This window comes from Erinaceus europaeus, chromosome 17 (assembly GCF_950295315.1).
Source record: "Erinaceus europaeus chromosome 17, mEriEur2.1, whole genome shotgun sequence".
NCBI classification, from domain to species: domain Eukaryota; kingdom Metazoa; phylum Chordata; class Mammalia; order Eulipotyphla; family Erinaceidae; genus Erinaceus; species Erinaceus europaeus.
This window is the reverse complement of record NC_080178.1, coordinates 26,771,407-26,791,760: the sequence shown is the minus strand read 5'-3', so window position 1 is coordinate 26,791,760 and position 20,354 is coordinate 26,771,407. Positions and strand designations below refer to the sequence as shown.

The 20,354-nt window shown below is 40.2% G+C and overlaps 1 protein-coding gene across 2 annotated transcripts in view; it reads left to right on the top strand.

Annotated features, from left to right (window-relative positions):
• Nucleotides 1-62: 62 nt before the first annotated feature.
• Nucleotides 63-20,354, top strand: part of PDHX (pyruvate dehydrogenase complex component X) — a 67,103-nt gene continuing 46,811 nt past the window's right edge. The window contains exons 1-2 of one of the 2 annotated variants that reach the window (XM_060176610.1): nucleotides 63-312; nucleotides 18,488-18,568. In XM_060176610.1, coding sequence (XP_060032593.1) covers nucleotides 153-312; nucleotides 18,488-18,568 — 241 coding nt within the window. In that variant the 5' untranslated portion in view covers nucleotides 63-152. The remainder of the gene's footprint in view (nucleotides 313-18,487; nucleotides 18,569-20,354) is intronic. The other variant, XM_007521820.3, reaches the window with a different exon arrangement.

Sequence of the window (20,354 nt, the reverse complement as noted above, 5' to 3'; positions counted from 1 at the left end):
GGGCGGGACTACGAGTGCGTCCTCCGGGCTTCCCCAGGCTTGTGGGCGTCTAGAAGGCGTGGCCGAGTTGCCTGGGAGGCGGGGCCTGCGAGGGTCTTTGATGACTGAGCGATCAGGCTGTGCTGCGGTCAGCCCGCGAAAAGACCCGCAAGATGGCAGCCTCCTGGAGGGTGGGCTGTGATCTGCGAGTGCTGCGCTCTCTGCTGGGTTTCGGTGCGGTGCGAAGCCGGGTGCTGGCTCAGGAGTCTGCTGGGTGGTATGTCAGCCGCGGAGCTAGTTGGAGATGGCTTCATAGCACGCAGTGGCTACAGGGTGAGTGGCCAGTGTTGCCGCCGCCTCACTGGAACTGAGCAATGGGCCCCAGGCCAGGAGCGATTCTTCCTTAAGCAGACGTCAAATGGAATCCATCCTCAGGCTCCATATAATCTTATTCCCTTGTATATTCTTGCAGTTTTGATGGAGGGCCTGTGTCTGGGTGTGAAGATATTCGGGGTACCCTGCTCCACTAGCTGATTCTGCGGGACGTTTGGCTTATGTGACCTAGTACATACTGCCAAGGTTTATTGGGAACTGGGAGAACTTAATTCCGTCCCTGGACTCTCTTGTTACGGTTTCTCTATGACCTTGCCATGGGAATTTGGTTGTTTGTAAGACGCAGAGAGAGATCTCAAATGCCTTTTTCTCAGGACCTTTCCCACTCGCGTTTCACGCTCTTCTGGTGTCATCAAGCATTTAGAACGGGAAAAATCTCAAGATTGCTGAGATTTGTAAGCCACGAAGAGCTGTTCTGATTCATTCTCTGGACCCATCTCTGTTGAGAGGCCTCAGCCTAAACGTGACTCTCAGAAGGATTTAATTTGGGTTTGGGAGAGATCGTAATGGTTATGCAAAAAAGACTTCCCTGTCCGAGGCAACAAAGTTTCCAGTTTCAGTCCCAGCAACACCATAAAGCACCGCTGAGCAGTACTCTGGTTTAAAAGAAAGATACTTGGTTTGCAGATGTGGGTCAGAAAAAGACATGTTTTAAGCAGATCATCCTGGAGGAAGGCAAATTTAGAATAGGATTCACACCACCAAGTGTATTGCATACAACTGACTTACAGTAACGGTAGGGGCACAACTCAGTTCTTACAGAATTCAACCATATGTAATGCTATTGTGTTCCAGATATTTTTCTTATTTGGGGGAGAAATGGGAGCCATAGTACTAACATTTTCTGAGTGTGACATAATCATTCTAGTACTCCTGAGTGAATGTTATTCTAACAAATTTGGCGCAGTAGACATTGCCTACACATCCTGAGTTACCCAAATTTGGGGGGGGGGGCATAGAGCCACACAGTAATATGAGTGACTGAGATTTCTAAAAGTTAGCTTAACAATTCATAAAACGCTCCTTGTATCCATGGTTTTGTAATTGTATATAGTGTATAGAATTCTTTGTCTTGTACCTGGTTGAGCACATATATTGCAGGATCAAGCCCCCATGGGGCAAGCTTTGCAAAGTGGTGAAGCAGTGCTGCAGCTGTGTTTGTTTCTTCAAAATTATTGTAAGTGCCACAGACGTATCTGTTTTTTTAAAACAGAAAGAATTCCCTGCCCTCCCTCCATCTCCTAAAGATTCTATCTTAGGGAGCCGGGTGGTGCTGCACCGCAGAAAGCGCAAATGTTGCAATGCACAAGGACCCAGGTTTGAGCCCCCTGGTCCCCATCTGCAGAGGGAAAGCTTCGCAAGTGGTGAAGCAGTGCTTCAGGTGTCTCTCTGTCTCCTTATTTTCCCCTCCCCTCTCAATTTCTGTCTTTATCCAACAAATATAGTTTTTTTTTTATTTATAAAAAGGAAACATTGACAAAACCATAGGATAAGAGGGGTACAACTTTGCACAATTCCCACTACCAGAACTCTGTATCCCCTCCCCTCCCCTGATAGCTTTCCCGTTCTTTATCCCTCTGGGAGTATGGACCCAAGGTCATTGTGGGATGCAGAAGGTGGAAGGTCTGGCTTCTGGAATTGCTTCTCTGCTGAACATGGGCGTTGACAGGTCGATCCATACTCCCAGCCTGTCTCTCTCTTTCCCTAGTTGGGTGGGGCTCTAGGGCAGCTGAGCTCCAGGACACATTGGTGGGGTCATCTGTCCAGGGAAGTGTGGTCGGCATCATGCTAGCATCTGGAACCTGGTGGTTGACAAGAAAGTTAACATGCAAAGCCAAACAAATTGTTGAACAATCATGGACCTAAAGGCTGGGATAGTGCAGATGAAGTGTTGGGGGGGAGGGTTCCTCCATTTTGTAGATAGCTAATAGGCATATTTTAGTTATATTTCAAAGGGCCTGTAGCTATACTAGTGTTTTTTGTTTGTTTTTTTTTTTGTTTGTTTTTTTTGCCTGAGCTTGAAATCTGATATGCAGGTGAATCCTAATTATTGTCTGGGGAGATGATGTCATGGCTGGGAAAAGGACCAGAAAGCTAGATCAGGGAAGAGAGTAGCTCCCTAATATGAGAAAGGGGTATAAATATTGTTGACTGTAAACCCCATCAATTTGATTTGGTCTGGGGCCTATATTCAGCTTAGGAGCCTATGTGACCTCTGCATCCCTGTAGATCTGAGCTTACATTGTGTGGTCACGAGTAGGAACCTTCCAAGGTGCCCTAATATCGACCCATCTTCCTCGGGTGTAGCATAGAATATAAAGATAGTTTTTAAGAAAAGATTCTGTTGAGGTGGAGCTTAGCACTCTATTTTATAAATAACCTTATGTGGTTTTTAATACTCTATCTCGTTGGGTACCCTCAGAAAGTCATGAAATAGTAACAACTCAGTGTTCTAAATAATCTAGGAAAAATGTATGGTTTTTATTTATTTATTTATTTTATTTATTATAAATATATTTAATTTTTTAAATTTATTTTTATTTCCAATTGAGACAGAGAAATTGAGAGGGAAGGTAGAGATAAGAGGAAGATACCTGCAGCATGGCTCATGAAACTTTCCCCCTGCAAGTGGGGGCTGGGGGCTAGAACATGTGTCCTTGCACATTGTAGCATGTTTGCCCTATCAGGTGCACCATCACCGTCCCTCTTCCCTTGCCCCCTTCGAAAAAGTGTGCTAAACTTAAGTAAGCAGTCCCTTTTGAGAATCTTTGAATACAGAGAAAAGGGCAGATGTATTAACACACAAAAATGCTCTTACAGTTCCAAGAATTTTTTTTTACTCCCAATTTTTGACAACTCTTGTCTTTGCACATCACTTAAGCAATTCTTCTCTGGCCATCATGACATTTTACCTACCTCCACACATACTTGATTAACTTGTCTGATTTCGACTTGGGTAACTTCTATGTGGAAAAAGACACTATAGAAAATTGTGTTAATTCTTTGTCACCTCCCTCTTTCATTTAAAGACCCTTGTGATTACTTTGACCCCATCAGGATGCTCTCCTCAGCTCTTTGTTCAGCCATCTTGATTCCTTGTCAACCTTAATGTCCTCTTTTTTTTTGCCTCCAGAGTTATCTCAGGGTTTGTTGCCAGCACTACAAATCCACTGCTCCTGGAAGCTATTTTTCCCATTTTGTTGCCCTTGGTGTTGCCCTTGTTGTGGTTGTTATTGTTGTTATAGCTGCTGTTGCTGGATAGGACAGAGCGAAATGGAGAGGGGGAGAGATAGATAGTCACTTGCAGACCTGCTTCACCATTTGTGAGGCGAACAACCTGCAGGCGGGGAGCTGGGGGCTTGAACCGGGATCCTTGCTCCGGTCCTCGTGCTCTGCGCCATATGCACTTAACCCGCTGCACTACCGCCCAACATCCTGAATGTCCTCTTTCCATGTAACATAGCATAGTAAAAGATTATGACTTTTAGGAGGATATCCAGGAGGCAGGATGAGTAGAGAGATTATCCTGCCTGCCACAGAAACTGTGTTGTTAGATAGCTAAATTATTTGGAAATCTTGGATTGTTTTACCCCCATGTGGAGCCAAAATTTGTTTTTTTTTTTTCTTCTTAGACATACAACTTTTATTCTTTGAACTGTTTGTTTTACAAGACCTAACTATCATTTCATTTTTATTTAAGCTTAGTGGGAATTTGTAATTTAATAAGACTAACCAACTATTTGGTAGTAGTTGGACTGTGAGTTAAGTACAGTTATTGAACTATTTTTCTCTTTCACACACCTGCCCAGGGTTTTAAAATATGCTAGTTGGAAGAACTTGCTGTTTTGGTTTCTTTGAAAAATGTTGGCAGCACTTAATGATTAGTGATATTTACCATATATTTAAAACTTCTTGTAATCCTTCTCACAGTAGCTTGGCAAAGTTGGCATTATCTGCATTTTATTGAACAAAAGTACTGAGGCTCAGAAGTTTAGTGGGTCTCTCAAAGACACACAGCCATCCTTTTTTTTTTTTTTTAGTAGTGATTTAATATTTTTTTTTTGCTAATTCATGTGTTTCAGCTGTCTATGCTCCACATATGAATGAAACCATTTATAGTTGTCTTTCACCTCCTTGCTTACTTTATGAATATGAATACCTCTACTTCCAATCATTTTGCCCCAAAGGACACAATATCAAAGAGATGCATTTTTATTATTTATTTTCACCAGCACACTGCACAGTTTTGGCGTGTGTGTGTGTGTGTGTGTGTGTGTGTGTGTGTGTGTGTGTTGAACCTAGGACCTTGGAGCCTCAGGCATAAAAGTCTTTTGCATAACCACTATGAAATCTCCCCAACCTAAAAGGTGCATTTTTTTTTTTTTTTTGGAAATTACTGGAATTTTATTTGCTTCAGGCTTATGACTTGCAACCAAAGACATTGTTCCAAAGAAAGCAAAGTTTAAGTGCACTTTAGGGAGGAAGAGACAAGATACACAGTGGTAACAGGAGATCAGGCTGACAAAAGAAGCCATCCAATACACTACATAGATTGCAAAAACAAGGTGCACTTTTAACAGAGGGTTTCCAACTGTGAAGACATGATTAGTGAGTCCATTTATGTAAGTGGTTACAACAAAGCCAGTAATTCGGAAAGCTTAAGTCATATCTGGGTTTGGGCTGAATTTATGTGTGCTTTTAGGCTCATCAGACCTGTCACCTTCCTCTCAACATCTGTACTTCTTTTGCTTATAGTGTTGCATCAAATGGAATACCTTCCTAGTGGTTTGAAATTTTGCTCATTGCGACTCTACTAAATCTCGGGTCCTGACCAAAAACAGATGGCACTGCAAAAAGGAGTAGTTTGCAAAGACCCTTGCAAAACTCCGTGACCCTTTTGTTATCAACCCAGGCTTGAAGAATCATGGAACAGGAGTTGTTGGGTTTTTTTTTTTTTTTTTTTTTTTAACCAGTACAGACAAGGAGGGAACCTGTGAGGAGAACCTGTAATGGAGATGTGTCCTAGCCCACTGTGACCCCATAGAGAGGGGGCTGGGGAAGTAAATGCTCTGGCCTCACTGTTTATACTGTAGATTCCGTTGGCTGAAACCAGTGGGGTCCAAGTGCAAAAAAGGTCCTTGATATAGTCTGTACAGCAGTGTGGGGGAAAGTTGACCACTAGTCCTAAGCAAGTGGAAGCTACATCCTACATTCGCCATCTGTCTTTACCCTTTATACTCAGTTTGGAACCTAAAAATGGCAAGTACTGTATGGTAGTTGTTTTGCTAAGAAAAAGAGAACACGTGGAACTTCTGTACTTGGTAAAATCAAGTGTCGTTTCCCCTCCTGGACTGTATGGGTAGGCTAATGCTTTACATAAGAGCAAGCACAGACTTTATAGTAGACCTGGTTTTTAATGGGAGTTTTCTGTCTGTATGTAAATAGCTGAATAGGAAGAGTTTATGTAGCGAGATTAGAACTTTTTACCTCTTTTTACTTAACGTCTCAGGTTCTATTTTCCCTTTTATTGCCCTTGTTGTTTTTTAATGTTGTTGTTGTTATTATTCTTGTTGTTATTGCTGTTGTTGTTGTTGGATAGGTTAGAGAGAAATGGAGAGAAGAGGGGAAGACAGAGGGGGAGAGAAAGACACCTGCAGACCTGCTTTACCGACTGTGAAGCGACTCCCCTGCAGGTGAGAAGCTGGGGGCTCGAATCTGGATTCTTCCGCTGGTCATTGCGCTTCACACCAGGTGCACTTAACCCACTGTGCTACCGCCCAACTCCCAAAATCCCTACTATTTTATTTTTTTAATATTTTATTTATTACTGAATGGAGACAGAGAGAAACTGAGAGAGGAGGAAGAGATAGAGGAGAGACACTTTGCAGGTCAGTGTTTACATTAAATGTGTAACAGGTGCACAGCTCAGAATTGCCATGTATTGTCCCATTTTATCTCTTTTTGCTTTTCCTGACATTGTTACCTTTTACATTTTTCTTTTTTCTCTTCTTTTATTTTCATTTTTATTCTTTTTAACAAAGCACTGCTCAGCTCTGCTTTATGGTGGTGTAGGGGACTGAACCTGGGACCTTGGAGCCCCAGGGATGAGTCTCTCTTTGCGTAACCATTATGCTTCCTACCCTCACCCTTTTGCATATTTCTATGGTTTTCTATATAACTTATTTCCATGCCATCTAATACTGTAGCTTCTCAGCACTGTCTTTTGTATTGTCAATTGCAACAGATCATTGTTTATCTAACTTTTTCCTCTTTTTTTTTGATAATTTTTATTGATTGTAATAATGATTGCCAAGACTGTGGGATAAGAGGGGTACAGTTTCACAAAATCCCTACCACCAGAGTTCTGTATCCCATACCCTCCACTGGAAGGTTCTCTATTTTTTTTTTCAGGCTGACATATAATTTTATTTACATATACATTTAAGAGGTTCCTGGGGAAAAATGCAGTATTGGTAGAAGTCCTTTTCTAGGAACAGCAAGTTCCTTTTATGTCCTTAGGATTTTTATGTATTTGTTTAATAATGATTAACAAAACCATAGAATAAGAGAGGTACAATTCCACAAAATTCCCACCACCAGAGTTTCATATTCCATCCCTTCCTTTGGAAACTTTCCCATTCTTTATCCCTCTGGAAGCATGGAGCCAGGATCATTGTGGGATGCAGCAGGTACTGTAATTGCTTCTCTGCTGTACATGGGTATTGGGAGGTCGATCTGTACTCCCAGCCTGTTTCTCTTTTTCCCTTGTGGGCCAGGGCTCTTCAGAGGTGGGGCTCCAGGACGCATCGGTGAGGCCATCTGCCCAGGGAAGTCAGGTTGGCATCTGCAACTTGGTGTCTGAAAAAGCATTAAGATATAAAGCAGAACAAATTGTTTAGTAACTAGGAACCTAAAGTTAAGAATAGAGTAGATGGGGGGTCGGGCGGTGGCGCAGTGGGTTAAGCGCATGTGGCGCAAAGCGCAGGGACCTGCGTTAAGGATCCCGGTTCGAGCCCCCCCTGGCTCCCCACCTGCAGGGGAATCGCTTCACAGGCGGTGAAGCAGGTCTGCAGGTGTCTATCTTTCTCTTCCCTTCTCTGTCTTCCCCACCTCTCTCCACTTCTCTCTGTCCTATCCAACAACGAATTGCGTCAACAAGGGCAATAATAATAACCACAACGAAGCTACAACAAGGGCAACAAAAGGGGAAAAAAAAGATGGCCTCCAGGAGCGGTGGATTCATGGTGCAGGCACCAAGCCCAGCAATAACCCTGGAGGAGGAAAAAAAAAAAGAATAGAGTAGATGATACTTGGGGATCTCCATTTTGGATAAAGCTAGTAGGTCTATTTTAGGTATATTCCAAGGGGCCCATGACTTTACTAATTTTTGCCTGAACCTGACAGCTAACATGCAGGTGGGCTAAACGTATCATATGGGGAGATGGCGTCAGAGTTGGAAGTAGGACAGAAAGATGGATCTGGGCAGAGAGTAGCTCCCAAATATGGGGAAAGTGTATAAAGTTAACTATTAACCCTATCGATTTGATCTGGGGCCCATATTCAGCACAGGAGCCTGTGTAACCTCTGCATCCCTATAGGTCTGAGCTTGAATTCTGTGGTCATAGTTAGGAACATTCTAGGCTGCACTCATTGCAGGACCTATCTTCCTCAAGTGGCAGAGTATGGTGATTCAACTCCCTTTGGAGAATGGGTCAGTTCTTACCACAAGCTTAACCAAATCAAGTACAACCAGTACCACCTGCACTCTGGTAAGACGTTCTTAGCTCATAGGACTCCTCATTTCCATTTCTGATGGTCCACTTCCTAACAGAGCCACAGAACCTAGATATAGACCAGAGCTCATGATATAGAACACATGTGAACATGTACCCATAAGTTAGGGGAAAATATATACCATAATGTAAAAGTGAAAAATAGTCTACAGTGAGTTGCTAAATGCAGCAAGCAAGTAGAAAGCCCTAAAAAAAAAAAAAAAAGACAGTTTTTAAAGTACTTAATCAAATTGTTTCTACTTAGACCTAGCTACCTACATCACCTACTTCCTATTTCACTTCCCTCAATCATTCCAAGGCTAACCTTGTCAGATAAAGTAAGGACAACAAAAGCTGGATATGGATAAGAGGCTGGCATACTTCACTAATGGCTCTTTTGGTTATTACCAGGCCACCCCATCATCGAGGGCCCTAGTCAGGGTATTCTGAGATTAGCACACAGACATGACTGGCCTAGACCCAGCAGACCCCTCTCTCCATCATCACTGGTCATCTCCACCAGGAACAACAGAGGGGACTCTCTTGTGGGCCCCTACAGGTTCCCTATTCTTTATCTGGGCGTATGGACCCAGGATCATTATGGGGAGCTAGCTTTTTCTTTTTTCAGTTTCTATACACTCTAGGTTTGTAGGTTGAACCCCCTCTTCAAAAGTTCTTTTAATCTCTTGAGGGAAAATGATCCCATATCTGGTGAATAAGGATGGGCCGTTGCCCAGTATTAGACTGCCCTCCAGCCTCCATTCTTTTTTTTTTTTAATTTTTTATTTATAAAAAGGAAACATTGACTAAACCATAGGATAAGAGGGGTACAATTCCACATAATTCCCACCTCCAGAACTCTGTATCCCATCCCGTCCCCTGATAGCTTTCCTGTTCTTTAACCCTCTGGGAGTATGGACCCAAGGTCACTGTGGGATACAGAAGGTGGAAGGTCTGGCTTCTGTAATTGCTTCTCCGATGAACGTGGGTATTGTTGATCCATACTCCCATCCTGTCTCTCTCTTTCCCTAGTGGGGAAGGGCTCTGGGGAAGCAGAGCTCGAGGACACATTGGTGGAGTTGTCTGTCTAGGGAAGTCTGGTCGGCATCATACTAGCATCTGGAACCTGGTGGTTGAAAAGAGAGTTAACATACAAAGCCAAACAAATTGTTGAACAATCATGGACCTAAAGGCTGGAATAGTGCAGATGAAAAGTTGGGGGGGGTCCTCCATTTTGTAGATAGCTAGTAGGCATATTTAAGTTACATTCCAAAGGGCCTATGGCTATACTAATTTTTGGGTTTTTTTTTCCCCTGAGCCTGACATCTGATATGTAGGTGGATCCTAATTATTATCTGGGGAGGTGATGTCATGGCTGGCAGAAGGACCAGAAAGCTGGATCAGGGAAGAGAGTAGCTCCCTAATAAGGGAAAGGTATATAAATATCGTTGACTGTAAACCCCATCGATTTGATGTGATCTGGGGCCCATATTCAACTTAGGAGCCTGTGTGACCTCTGCATCCCTGTAGATCTGAGCTCACATTCTGTGGTCATAAGTAGGAACATTCCAAGCTGCCCCAGTATCAGGACCCATCTTCCTCAGGTGTAGCATAGAGTATGTTGTCCATCCTCCCTTTGGAAGATAGAACATTCTCTACCATTGTTGATCCAAGTTGAGGGCAAGGTCCTATGGGGGCCCCAGAAAGGGGTCTGTTGTGTTGTTCCTGATAGGAATGACTGGTAACAATGGAGAGAGGGATTTTTTTGAGGTCTAGGCATATCAAGTCTGTTTGGGAATCTCAGGACTCCTCGAATAGGGCCCCAGCTGATGGAATGGTCTCATAGTGACTGAAGAGTCATAGTTAAAGTATGCCAGTCTCTTGCCTTTATTCAGGTTTTGCAGTCCTTGCTTTGATAAGGTTAGCTTTGGAGTGAGTGAGAGAACTGTAATAGGAAGTAGGTGAGGAGGGTATCTAAGTCTAAGTAGACACTATTTCATCATGAACTTGATACTGACTCACTACAGACTATTGTGTATTTTTGCTTTCAGGTATATATTTTGCCCTAATTTATGGATACATGTTAACATATGCTCTATCTTACAGGACCTGGTCTAAATCTAGGTTTTGGGACTTTTTTAGGAAGTGAACCTCCTGGAGTGGAATTAGAGAATACCATGAAAGGAAAGGTCTCACCTTAGTAATGAGGGTGAAGGGTTGACATCCCATGCCTGACATCTCTGGACACAGTCTGAAGTGAAGCATGCTGAGGTGGTACTCATTGCGTTTATAAGGTTGGGATCGGCGGATACCATATTATTTGGTATGAGTTGAGAGAAGCATGCAGGGAAGTGAGCCCCACCATAGAGGTTCCAGGACTAGGGGAAATAAAGGCTCTAAAGAGGAAGAAGGAGGATCCTGCTATCTTAGGGTTTGAGAAGACAGTAGATAGTTATTACTATAATCACATTTTTTGGCAATTGGGTTAACTTTGAAAAATCCTTTTGTTAGGATTTGCTGTATCATACACAACATCACCATAATTATGTCCTTTGACATTATTTATATATAGCTGTGCCACAGGTTGCTTCTGTTCTCCCTGTTCTAAACTTTTAAGAGCGTCAACATATCAAAGACTTAGCCTATGTATTAAAAAGACTCAGTCTGTGATTTAATAAGTTTGAGACATTCAATCAATTTTTCCCCTCTCATATTACTTAAATAGTGATTTATATGGCTACAAATTGATAGGAGTGTACATAAACACCATTCCCACCACCAAAAGATGGTGTCCCATCCCCTCTGCCCCCACCCCCCCACCCCATGAGACTGAACATTCACCCTCACCCTCCACCCAGGGTTTATTCTTTGGTGCCCTACTCCAAAATCAGTCAACTCCTGCTTTGAATTTCCCTTTCTGTTCTTCTTTCTCAGCATCTGTTTATGAGTGGAAGTTGGTGCCCAACTCCATCCAGCCTCCATTCTAAAGGTTCTCAGTATTGCCAACTCCTGGACCTTTGGGGAATTCTTTAGTTAAAAAAAAAAAAAAAGTTAAATAGCTTAGCTTCCCTCACTGTTGGTTTAGGATTCATTTGTCTTGAGTCTCTGTAGTCAATTATTATTTATCTGTTTATTTTTCTGTTTCCGGAGTTGTTATCCTTGTCCCTTCCTTTCTCCTTGTCCTTGGGTTTACTCCTGAATTCCAAAACAGAAGGTAATGTTAGGTAGGTTTCAGAGAGAGACTAAAATTGGGCAAGTGTGTAGAAAGTATTCGTGTAGATTATAAAGAGTGTATAAAGTAAAACTGGTTTGTTGTCAAAGTATTAAAAGTCAGAGAAAGACAGGTGTTATCTTAGTATTTCGTCTCCTACCTTCCCACCCCCTACAACACAGATACACCCAGGTGCCTAAGCCAGGATGTGAGTTCATCAGACTTGGACAAAGACCTTATTTTACAAGAAAAATCAGTCATACTCCCCCTTACTCAAGCTCAGACCAGTAGGCAGAGACCCTCTTAGTAACTAGGTAGCAAAGAAATGAGGAAGTATGTGTTAAAACTGCTCTAGCCTGGGTCCCTAACATAATAATAAAAAAAATTATTTCCTATTGCTAGGACATTATTGTAAACTCCATCACCAGTGGGGAAACTGGAGGAGGGATTTTGCATTGAAGTATGCATGTTTGTTGTGCTCTCAGGGTTTTGAGCATCAGCATGGTTCATTCAGGTTGGGCCAGTGCCTGATTCTGTAGAATAGAATAAATGTCTCACTCCCCCTACCTCTTCAGATTACTAAGTCAGTCCTTGAGGTGAACAGGTTAAATTATCTTTAACAGGAACAGAAATAACAGACACTTGTAATGGTAACACTTGCCAGAGGCATTACTATTCTTTTTGTGGAGCATATCCTTTCAGTCTTTGTGGGTTTACATGCTAAACAAATTAAAATTGGATTGTAACTTACATACTGTTTATAGAACATCTTTTATATGTGTGTTACCATATACCTGCAGTTACGTGCAAATGCTGTTTACATACACACACGCACACTATATATATATTTTGTTGTTGTTGTTGTCTTTTTAAAAAATACTTTATTATTTGCTGAACAGAAACATGAAAGAAGGGGCCAGGTGGTGGCACACCTGGTTGAGTGCATGTATTCCAATGCACAAGGATGTGGTTTGAGCCCCCGGTCCCCACCTGCAGGGGAAAACTTTGTGAGTGGTGAAGCAGTGCTGCAGGTGTCTCTCTGTTTCTTTCCCTCTCTATCACCCCCTTCCCTCTTGATCTCTGGCTATCCTTATCCAATAAATAAAAATTAAAAAAATAAATTAATAAAAAAAGAAACATGAAAGAGAAATTGGGAGGGGGGAAATAGGGAGAGAGATAGACACCCACTAAACTGTGCTGGTTTACCACTCCTGAAGCTTTCCCCCTGCAGATGGGGACTAGGGGCTCGAACCTGGGTTCTTGTGCATGTTAACATGTGCGCTTAACCAGGTGTGCCACCACCCAGCCCTGGTAGAGTACATGTTTTCATGTGTGAGGCCCTGGGTTCAGAAAAATTGTTTAAGCTGCCTTTATTCAACTCCACTGTGACCCGGTGCTGATTTTTAAATTTCTGGAATTTCATTTTGCTTTATGTCATCTCACCTGCAGGTGGCACTATTGTCTCATTTTAAACAGACCATTTTAAAAGTTCATTTTCATTTAATGAGTCCTTTGCATTGGCAAGAAGAAATGACTCTCTCCATTAGAGAAGAAGCGGTTAATGGTTGGAACCGGGAGCCACACTGAAGAAAAGTAATAATTTACTTCTTCATCTGTCTTCATTTCATAATTTTTGTGTCTTGATTATAGATGTATAAATGCACTAGTCAGGCATAACACTCCAGTTGTACCATATGTGAACTGCTGGGTTTTGTTAATCACTTTAGTCAGCATAATGGAGCCTTAACTCTTCTTCAGATTTGCCACAAAGCAATTTGCTCTGCATTTATATTTTAAGAGGCTGCTTTTTATTAATTTTTCTACTTTTCAAATCTGGGGAGCTTTTAGCATTGATGTACAGATCATTAGTTTAAAGCGCTGATATAATTGCTTTTGCTGAAGTATAAAAGTTTTGTTTTTAGGATAAAGTAACTAGAGAATAAGAAATTAGATTAGTATACCATACTTGATATTGCAGACAGAGTTACGTTGTAGATCAATTGAAGAACAGACTTAGAAAAATGTGATTTAGGGAAACTGCTGTTAAAAGCTTAGGATCAGGACCAAGGACTCGACACAGTGAGGAAGGCCCTGAACTTGGAAGGAAGAGGTCCTAAATTTGATCAGAACCCATTTCTCATTCGCTCTCTTTCTCTTCAATGTAAATAAATAAAATCTGTTTCAAGATATGTAAGGATCATGGGCTACAGAAATAGCATAGTGGTTATACAAAAAGACTTTCACGTCTAGTGCTTTAGGTCCCAGGCTCAGCCCCTGCCACCACTATATGCCAAGGCTGAGCAGTGCTCTGGTTTAAAAAAAAAAAAAAAAAATCAAGGATCCCCACACCAAATACATACACTAAGAAAGACTTTTTTCAATTATTGTGCTATTCTGTTGAGACCAAAAAAATATTAAAACAGCTGTAATTTGTGAAATTCTGCATTTAAAATTGCTGTTTAAATATAAAATGCAATTGAACATTAGCATAGCCATCTTTAAATTTTAATGATTTTAGAAAGCTCTAAGTCATTAGATAAAATCTTTTGGCTTAATTAAAAAGGATACTAAATTGACTACTAAGTTAAGTTAGGGTGTCTTGTGAAGTACTAAATAAAAGCACCTCTTTGCCCGGTGAAGGGGCAGAAAACACATTTCCTTTATTCAAACCCTTAGTTGTGGCCAGTTTTTAGTAGGGAAGTAATTGTCATGCACGTCAGAGTCAGGAGAAAGGTAGAATGTATTGGAATGACAAGGAGAGCTACAGATATATTTTCTTTCGAAATAAAACAGTATAGGTACAGGTTACATCCATGGGGTTTAGAAGAGCCTATACTAACTATCTCAGTAGAAATAAAGGGAAGGAACTGTGTAACCATGACACTCAAAAACTGTTGTTGTTATTATTATTATTACGGTTATGTAATTACCGGAAAACTACATTTGGAAAGCTATGTACATGCCAATTGAAAGAGGATATACTAGGACAAAATGTATACTTTTTGCTAATAAGTGAGTGCTTAAGTTTCAGAATACTGTTTCTAATTTGAGAAGCAGAAGATGGACTGGTTAGATTAATCAGAAAATTCACTGCACTTCTGACTTTCTATAGTAAGCTAGCATAATCGGTCAAGACATAGTACTGAGTAATGGAGAGATCCTAAATGTCTGTCATTGTTTTCTGTCACCTTGACTTCCGTTAAACAGTCATGTCTTGCAAAAGTTTTTATATTCTGTTGCCATTATTCAGAGAAGCAGTTTAGTACAGCCATGAAGGTGGCTGTATGAATAATGATTATTTCCTTTTTATTTTTAAAATACGAAAAATTTTGGCGTGTAGTAGTTAAATGTTTCACAATATAATCCTCAATATCCGAGATAATGGAAATGTCTTGGAAATGAGGGATTATAATAAGAGAGAGATAGAATAATAAAATACACACTGTATTATGGCAACTAGTACCAAGGTATAAAAATATTAAAGAGAGATTTTGTTTTGAGAGGCTTGGTTTAGGAGATGCCATAAATTGGAATCTGGGCAAGTAATCACTGGAGCCTTTTTGTTTTTTGATATGGAACTCTATTTGGTAAAAATTTAGTGTGAATAGGTGTGTGTGTGTGTGTGTGTGTGTGTGTGTGTGTGTGTGTGTGTGTGTGTGTGTGTGTGAAATATATTTATAACACCAAACTTAAGCATTTTGATAGCAGCAACATACTGGAACGTTCTTTAAGCTATGCTTTTCAAATGAAGCTGGCCTTCTAACCTTGGCCTTAGGTAGCATTTTGTTTCTTTCTTTCTTTTTTTTTTTTTTTCCTTAACACCGTTGTGAATACATAATGTGATACATTATTTATGCAAATTTTTCTTAACTTTTTTTTTTAATCAAGCCATGTGAAAATGAAAAAAAGCAGGGACGTCGTGTAATATGGGGATTAGAAAGCTAATTTTATCATTTCTGAAGGTGTCTAGTGTGTCAAGCTCTGAGTGCTTTTTAGGAATTCTTGCAGTTAAGCGTAGGCTTTTTATGGTTTAGATCTAGAGCTGCATCATAATGTCACACCATAAATCAGTTAGACGCTTTCCTCATCAAAAATCACTCAAGAATCTGGAGCTCCAGTATTTTATAGATCATAGTGTGCGGAGGCTGTGTGTGTTTGCTGCTTTATGCTGTACTTACTTGATGTTTTGTGTTGTTTTTTGTTTTTTCTTTTACCATACTCTGGTCAGAATTTGCTTTTCAACTAATGAAAACTTGGAAATTCAATGAAATTGAAATGAAAGGAAATTGAAATGTGCCAGTTATTGAGAGGGAGTGCAGAAGGGTTCGTGGCCTATGTTCAAGATAGCGATCCATTTAAATCTAAAGTTAGGAAACATACTGTGGCAATTTTCCCTTCTTTCCTTCTAAGCTATAATGAACTTAAAGATTATCTGGGTTTTTTTTTTTCTGCATAGTATGTTGTCAGGGGTCACTTATTTTACTGTAAAAAATGGCGACTAATCCCTAGCACTGCAAAAACGGTATCATCTGTTTTCCATCTACACCATGCCTCGGCCTCACATGAGCTTAATGTGCAGCTTGGCGATACGAGAATCCGGCATGAAGCCCAGCCAGTCTATCTTGGCGTTACTCTCGATCGCACCCTGTCATTTCATGAACATCTCATAAAAACTGCAGCAAAGGTGGGCGCGAGGAATAACATCATTGCAAGACTGGCCAGCTCCTCATGGGGCGCGAGCGCTGCCACACTACGATCATCATCTCTGGCATTATGCTATTCCACTGCAGAATACTGTGCCCCGGTATGGTTCCGTAGCCCCCCATGTCCACTTGGTCGATTCCAAATTATATTCTTCCATGAGGATAATTTCTGGAACCATCCGTTCCACCCCGGTTCCATGGCTGCCAGTTCTTAGCAACATCGCCCCGCCAGATATTCGTTGGGATGCGGCATCATCTAAGTTCATTTCCCACGTCTACGCTCGACCGGACCTGCCAATATACGTGGATATCTTCGCCCACCCTGTCCAACGCTTGACGTCTCGTCACCCAATCTGGTCCCCTACGCCTACACTGAACTTCTCTGTTCCAAACTCTTGGAAACAGAGTTGGCAGTCAGCTGAGGTAAAGAACAAACACCTGATCACAGACCCCTGCAAGCATCAACCCGGCTCTGACCTAGCATGTTATGATTGGGCCCTCCTCAATCGCTGTCGAACAGGCCATGGCCGGTGCGCCACTATGCTCCATCGCTGGGGAGCCAGAGACGACCCGAACTGCCCCTGCGGCTACAGACAGACTGACCCACATAGTCAACGACTGCCACCTCTCCAGATTCAAAGGAGGTCTCGAAACTTTACATCAGGCTCAACCTGACGCTGTTGTCTGGCTACGGAAGAAGGGCAAACGCTAGAAGAAGAACTTATTTTAGAAATTCTTTATGCTCAAAGTAGGAAGAAGGAAGACGGTTTGTCAGGTGATTGGCAGAATGCTCGTTGCATGGACATATTAAGCCTGGTTTACTTCATTTGAATTTTGGATGCACAGACTCTAAGTGACCAGTGATCCATCAGCTAATGATAGGTTGTCTACAGTCTTCTGAGCCTGGTAGAATTTAGTGCTGGTGGTTTTGTTAGATTAAGGAAGTGACTAAATCTGTGACCTTAAACAGCTTCACTTTCCCACCACAGTCCTTTAGGAGAATGTATACGTACATACAGAGAAATCTATAACCTGATTTGCTTCCTGCTATTTTTTAAGTGTATTTACTTCCTTTGAAAAGACAGAGAAATTGAGAGGGAAAGGGGGCTAGAGAGGCGGAAGAAGACAGAGAGACCCCCTACAACACTCCTTCACCATTCTTGAAGCTTTCCCTCTGCAGGTGAGGTCCAGGGGCTTGAACCCAAGTCCTTGAGCATGGTGGCATATGCACTTAACCATGTCCACCACCACCCAGCTCTCCTACTTCCTGCTATTTGAAAGCTAGATCCACCTATGCCTACTGTGTACAGGAAAGAGCTGGAAAGAAAATGTAGAACAGATAGTTGCTGAAAGAGATTAAGGAGAAGACAGGTCTCTGTGCTTAGGCCCTTTACATAGTCTTAGAAAGGAATGAATAAAAGTGGAGAGAAGACAGAAACCTGCTCCCAGTGTTGAAGAGATGAAACTCCTTTATCATGAACCCACAGAGCTCTTCATTTGGAATTATAGTAAATTTCTTAAAGGAAATAATTAACCTCGTTTGTAAAGTCATGTTTATTCCCCTTTCCTTTATTAGAAATATGTGAGCCATTTTGCTTTGAGAGGACATTTCAGTAATCTGAAGAGAAAATAGTTTCATTGGCAAATTTCAGGGAATATAAATTTGTTATCATGGACTATACTGTTAACTATTTTATTAGTTACACTTAATTATTTTTTCCTTTATTGGGGGGATTAATGAGTTACACTTTATCATATAAACAACAGTCTATATGAATATAAGTAATGTCTCCCTTTTCAGTGTCTAAGGGAAAAGTAATTGTGCTTCCCTGAAGTCACCTTGGTTTGAATCTACCTTTGTGAATCCCTAGTGGAATTACAGTTTGGAGCAAATGTGAGATCAATTTAACCATATAGGCACATTTGCCTGATCATCCTTGACAAAGGCAAACCTTTCACGCATGCTATGAATCTTTGAGTGGAGTTATTTTCTTATAGATGTTCTTTCAAACTTTTTTTTTTTTCGTCACTGTCTTTCCCTTTGGTCATTTTACTCTTAAGTATATTTTTCCAGTGACAAAAAGGGAGGGAGAACAAGATAGAACACAAGGTATTTTTTTCTCTTTTCATTTCTTTCTTTTTTTTGTTTTTAATTTTGTAAACATCTGTAGAGGACCAAGGAACTCGGGTGGGGGGGGGGGTGTTAGAAAAATGAAGGATGTGGGTTTTTTTGTTTTAATTTGAGAATTTTATGATTCTATACTATACTGTAAGATACTTAGTTTGACCAGTTGGATATCTTCTATCTAAACTTCGGAATCTTTTCTTTCTCAGGTTGAATTTCACATTCATATATTTGTTGTATTGATGCCTCATGAGGCACATTATTTTTTGTGTGTGTGGCTAATTTTTCCATTTTCCAATTTCAGCGGATCCTATTAAGATTCTGATGCCATCATTATCGCCTACCATGGAAGAAGGAAACATTGTGAAATGGCTGAAAAAGGAAGGTGAGCAAGAATTACAGACTAGTTAAAGGGGGAAAAATTGTTTAAAAAAAATTCTAAAACTTGAGAAATACATGTCAGATAAATAAATGAGCCAGTGTCATTAAAAAAAAGCTATTAAGGTTGACAAGATAGCTCACTTGGATAATGTAGTTTGTTGTGTCATCCTCAGGACTCAGGTTTAAGCCCAACCCTTACCACAATAAAAGAAGCTTCAGTATTGTGTTATCTTTCTTTCTGTTTCTCTATTTGGAGAAAAAAAAAAAAAATATATATATATATATATATATATATATATATATATATATATATATATATATATATATATATATATGGCTTGGAGTGGTGAAGTCCCAAGCATTGACAAAAAACAAAACAAAATACTTTGAGTGAATGGTTCTTCCTCTTCATAACTGCTGTCATCTTTTTTAAACACTTATCAACATGGAAGAAAGCTTCAGCTTTATAAATGATGTGATCAATGAGAATGTATTTTTAGAGTTCTTTCTCCTGATGAATTACAGAGCCTCGAGTGTTGGTGTTAATAATGACTCAAGCACAGAACAGTAAGATTATTATGAAAAGATGAAATTTCTTGAGAACTCAGAGTAGTGATAGGCACAGGAAAAAGAATTCTTTAGATCACATTTATCTTTCTCACTTCTAATCTGCTGGCATTCTGATTTGTTATTCACACCTATGAATATGTGGAGAGTGTGATGAAGTGCCTGGAGACATGGTCTCATCTTTCTCCCCCCACCCCTTTTGATTGCAGTGTGTTATGTTCATAAAGGACAAGCCAGGATGTACTTTAACACTCTGACACGTTTCCCTGAAGGTTGCTCTTAAAATTCTGTATTCTGCCAGCTGTGGTGAAATGTATGTTATCTAGTGCATAATATAACTAATAGAGAATAGTTTAATTTTTGCTTCTTACTAGTTCCCTGACTTCTACGGTTTGTCACCTTTGTAATTTAGTCATGATCCTTTGAGTGTAACTTCCTTTCTTTAACACACATACAGAAAGTGGGTATACTGTAACTGAGTTTAGATATTTCATATTAAAACACTTATGTCTTGGCAGAAAAGATTTTTATATACCTTTTTTTTTAAAAAAAAATTAGTTTTGTCTTAAGAATTTTTATCTTGAGATCTTTATTAATAGTGTGTGTTCACTGTTATTTAGAAACAGTGAATTTAAATCTCCATACATTAAGAGGAGTGACATTGTTTTATGAAAAACAACAGTGTTATATCTAATTCTGAATCTAGTTTATTTTTAAGCAAAGAATGATACAATCATCTGTAGTGAGAAGTAGTTCAGAATTAAGAAACTTTTAAGATTTCTTAAATCTGAGGGGAAAGGAAAGAGAGTATCAAGGGATAAAGGTACAATGAAAGAAAGAAAAAAAAACTGGCCTGCATTTGTGATAGGGTTCCCATTCTGCCATGAAATACTGGCAAATAAGTTTAATATGATGTAATCTAAAATATGTCTTATTAGAATTCCATGGTAACTCAGTTTCATTACTTTTTTAGAGAAACATGCAGTAGCATAGCATAAATTATTCCCACCTCTGGTATATTGAATGTTAGAAATGTAGTGTGTAGTGAGTATTAGAATATTTGAGTCTCATAATCAAGGATGTGCAGGAGAGATGTATAATGCTTATACAAAAAAGACTTTCATGCCTCAGACTCAGGCTAAATCCCCTACACCACCATAAACATGAACTTAGTAGTGTTTTGGTTTAAAAAAAGAAAAAGAAAACAAACAACTTTTTGTTTT